We start from the raw sequence: 2,970 nt of genomic DNA, 5'->3' as shown, positions 1-2,970 counted from the left end.
TTTTCAAGCGAAAGTCAAGTAAAAGACCGCTTCTTAAACCAGAGAAGTTGAACATGCTGGTATTGTTGTGGGGGGGAAAAAACATGCAAGCACTGTCACCATTAGTTTTACTTTTCTTTTTGTTTTCATTTTTGAAAAACGTATCTTTGCTGTTTACCTTAAGCTATGGCTCTCTTTTATTTATTTATTTATTTGATTCCTCAGTGTTTGCTAAACGTTCTGTAATTTATCAGTCGGTATATAATACAGCATTTGGTGTGTGCCATGCCTCATCTTATTAGTTTTTGTTAATAAACGTTTTGTAAGCTAGTTTGTCATTGTATCTTACTGATTTATTGTTGTTGTGCTTTTTAATTAAGAATAACAATGAATCCATCTTTTGTTTTAGTCTTATGAAAGGTGTGTAGATGTATGCAAGCAAAACAGTGACAACAAGATCGCGAATTCGAGAAACTCTCATTCACAAAATTCAAATTACAAATAATACTACTGATGATAAAGAACGGGTTGAATGTTATTAACAACTTTCGTTTCCACATAACTATAAACTATGATAAAAGTTCATCAGCATGCATTGAATAATCCCATGTTGTAGCGCAAAAAAAAAAAAATATTGCGACCAAATCATGCTCGTGCAACCAGCTGAGAAAATTAGTTGCAAAAGAGCGCGACCAGTGGGAAGAATGAGTCTGGAGCCCTGATATGCATTATACAGAGGCAAGAGGAAAAGAAAAATACCATCGAAAGACAGTAAGTTCCCCTCAGACATACATTCATATAAACTCCTACCTCTAATTGAATCGCGATTTGTTTAGCATCTCAACCGATTTGAATCGTCACATATTTAAATCGATTTTCAACCTGCTCGCGATTAATCGTTACATCCCTAAATATGAGAGTAGAAATTAAGAACATCTGTTATTCTAGCTCAAGTGAGAAGACTCCACAACAGACAGCTCTATTCACAGAACGTTACAGATGGTGTTCTTTGTGAGGTTAAAAATATCTTTTGTTATTACACAGGATAGCAGTTTGATACCTGTTTCTGCTCCTCTCCCAGTCCATCCCACATAGAAGCTACTATCTTGGACACCTCTCCGAACGTGGCGTTAGGGTTCTGGCCTTTAATGGCCGCCTGGCTGTCTCTGAAGAACAGGGCATATGCAGACACTGGCTTCTGAGGCTCATTGGGATCCTTCTTCTTCTTTTTCTTGGGCGTCTTCGGCTTCTTACCTGCGTCAGGGGCGGGACGCTTTTCACCAATCACCTGATGGAGAGAGAGCAGCTTGCTATAAGATCTCACTAATTGGATGTTGATTTAATTCTCAATTAAATGTTATGATGAAAACACTGCTCAAAACATTGCATGGATTAAATGGCACTCACCCTGTTGCCTTCCTCTTGATCGTCTTCATTAATAGAGCTGGAGGGAGAGGGTGTGGCTGATTTGCTGGCGGGTGGGGATGGGGACGTGTGAGCAATGTTTGATCCGGTCATATTCAGCCCCAGCTGTGGGTTGATCTGGGACTGGTTGATGGTGGTAAGCTGGTTTTGTGACATCATGCCATTGGGATTATGCATGCTAATGATGGAACGCATCACCATGGTGGGGTTTGGAGGGTACTGACGGAGGTGGGTCTGACTAACAGCCTGCAGAGCAAACAGACAACAAAAACGTTTTTAGATATACATTACCTCACAAATGTTTGGTGTCAGTACGATTTTTAAGGACGCATTCAATTTATTGTTACATTTCACAATATTACATTTTCTGCATATTCAATCAAATAAATGCAGCTTTCTTTCAAAGTAAATTTCCTACCATAAATATGTTAAAACTTAATTTTTGATTAGTAATATGCATTGCTAAGGACTTAATTTGGTTACTTAACTTTAAAGGTGATTTTCTCAATATTTCGATTTTTTTGCACCCTCAGATTCCAGATTTTCAAATAGCTGTATCTCGGCCAAATATTGTCCTATCCTAACAAACCATACATCAATGTAGGGCTGTGCAATTGATCGCATGCGATTGTCATGCGCATCTCGTCAGTAAAGCCGGTTCCGTGATTAGTACCAAATCTCCATCACCTGCTTTCAGATTGAGCGGCATTCACTACACAGAGCCGTATGACAATTAGACAATATCGCGTTCATAATCGCAGATGAATCGCATTCGATTATGAACGCGATATCACCTAGCTTGTCAGTGAACTACGGCTCTGTGTAGTAAATGCCGCTCCATCTGAAAGCAGGTGATGGCGATTTACTACTAATCACGGAACCAGCTTTACTGACGAGATGCGCATCACAATCGCATGTGATCAATTGCACAGCCCTACATCAATGGAAAGCTTTCAGATTTCAGATGATGTACAAATCTCAATTTCGAAAAATGTACCCTTATGACTGGTTTTGTGGTCCAGGGTCACAAATGGTAGGCTATATTGTAGTGCTAGACTCAGAAAACATATTGAGTTTAATATTCGTTTTTTAAAGACAAAATAGTACAGAACTTAATATTGGCCATTTATCAGTTATTGGCCAACACATATTAAAAAAAATAATAATTTAAGCTTATCTGTATCAGCCAGAGATTTAATTTATTTGCAGCCTTAGGTTAAAGGAAAATAGAATTAGCTCAATATAAAAAGAACAGAAGTAAAAGGAAAGTCCCAATCAAGACTAAAATAAAAGTGTGTGATGTTTTATGTATTGGGGAGTTTGGAGGTGGGGAACCTGATGTGTTTTGCATTGACTGAACAGTCTCCAAAAGCAACCAGATTACAGAGCAAAAATCTACTCAAACAGCTAGAGAAAACCAAGAGTTCATTTGATCTCCTTTGTTCATTTTTCATTCTACATCATCTCTCTCTCTCTTTCTCTCTCTCTCCATCTGGTATTCAGAGACTCGAACTCAATATCTGTATGTGTCAACACATCATAAAGCTGTGCACCTGGCCTTATTGG

The 2,970-nt window shown here is 38.4% G+C and overlaps 1 protein-coding gene across 1 annotated transcript in view; it reads right to left on the bottom strand.

Annotated features, from left to right (window-relative positions):
• The window catches only part of LOC107657116 (TOX high mobility group box family member 3-like), a 70,429-nt gene that overhangs the window by 4,164 nt on the left and 63,295 nt on the right, over positions 1 to 2,970 (bottom strand). The window contains exons 4-5 of the mRNA XM_016445135.1: positions 1,387 to 1,650; positions 1,040 to 1,267 (exon numbers count right to left, since the gene is read on the bottom strand). Coding sequence (XP_016300621.1) covers positions 1,040 to 1,267; positions 1,387 to 1,650 — 492 coding nt within the window. The remainder of the gene's footprint in view (positions 1 to 1,039; positions 1,268 to 1,386; positions 1,651 to 2,970) is intronic.

This window comes from Sinocyclocheilus anshuiensis, unplaced genomic scaffold (assembly GCF_001515605.1).
Source record: "Sinocyclocheilus anshuiensis isolate Anshui unplaced genomic scaffold, SAMN03320099.WGS_v1.1 scaffold944, whole genome shotgun sequence".
NCBI lineage: Eukaryota > Metazoa > Chordata > Actinopteri > Cypriniformes > Cyprinidae > Sinocyclocheilus > Sinocyclocheilus anshuiensis.
This window is presented reverse-complemented; position numbering and strand designations above follow the sequence as displayed.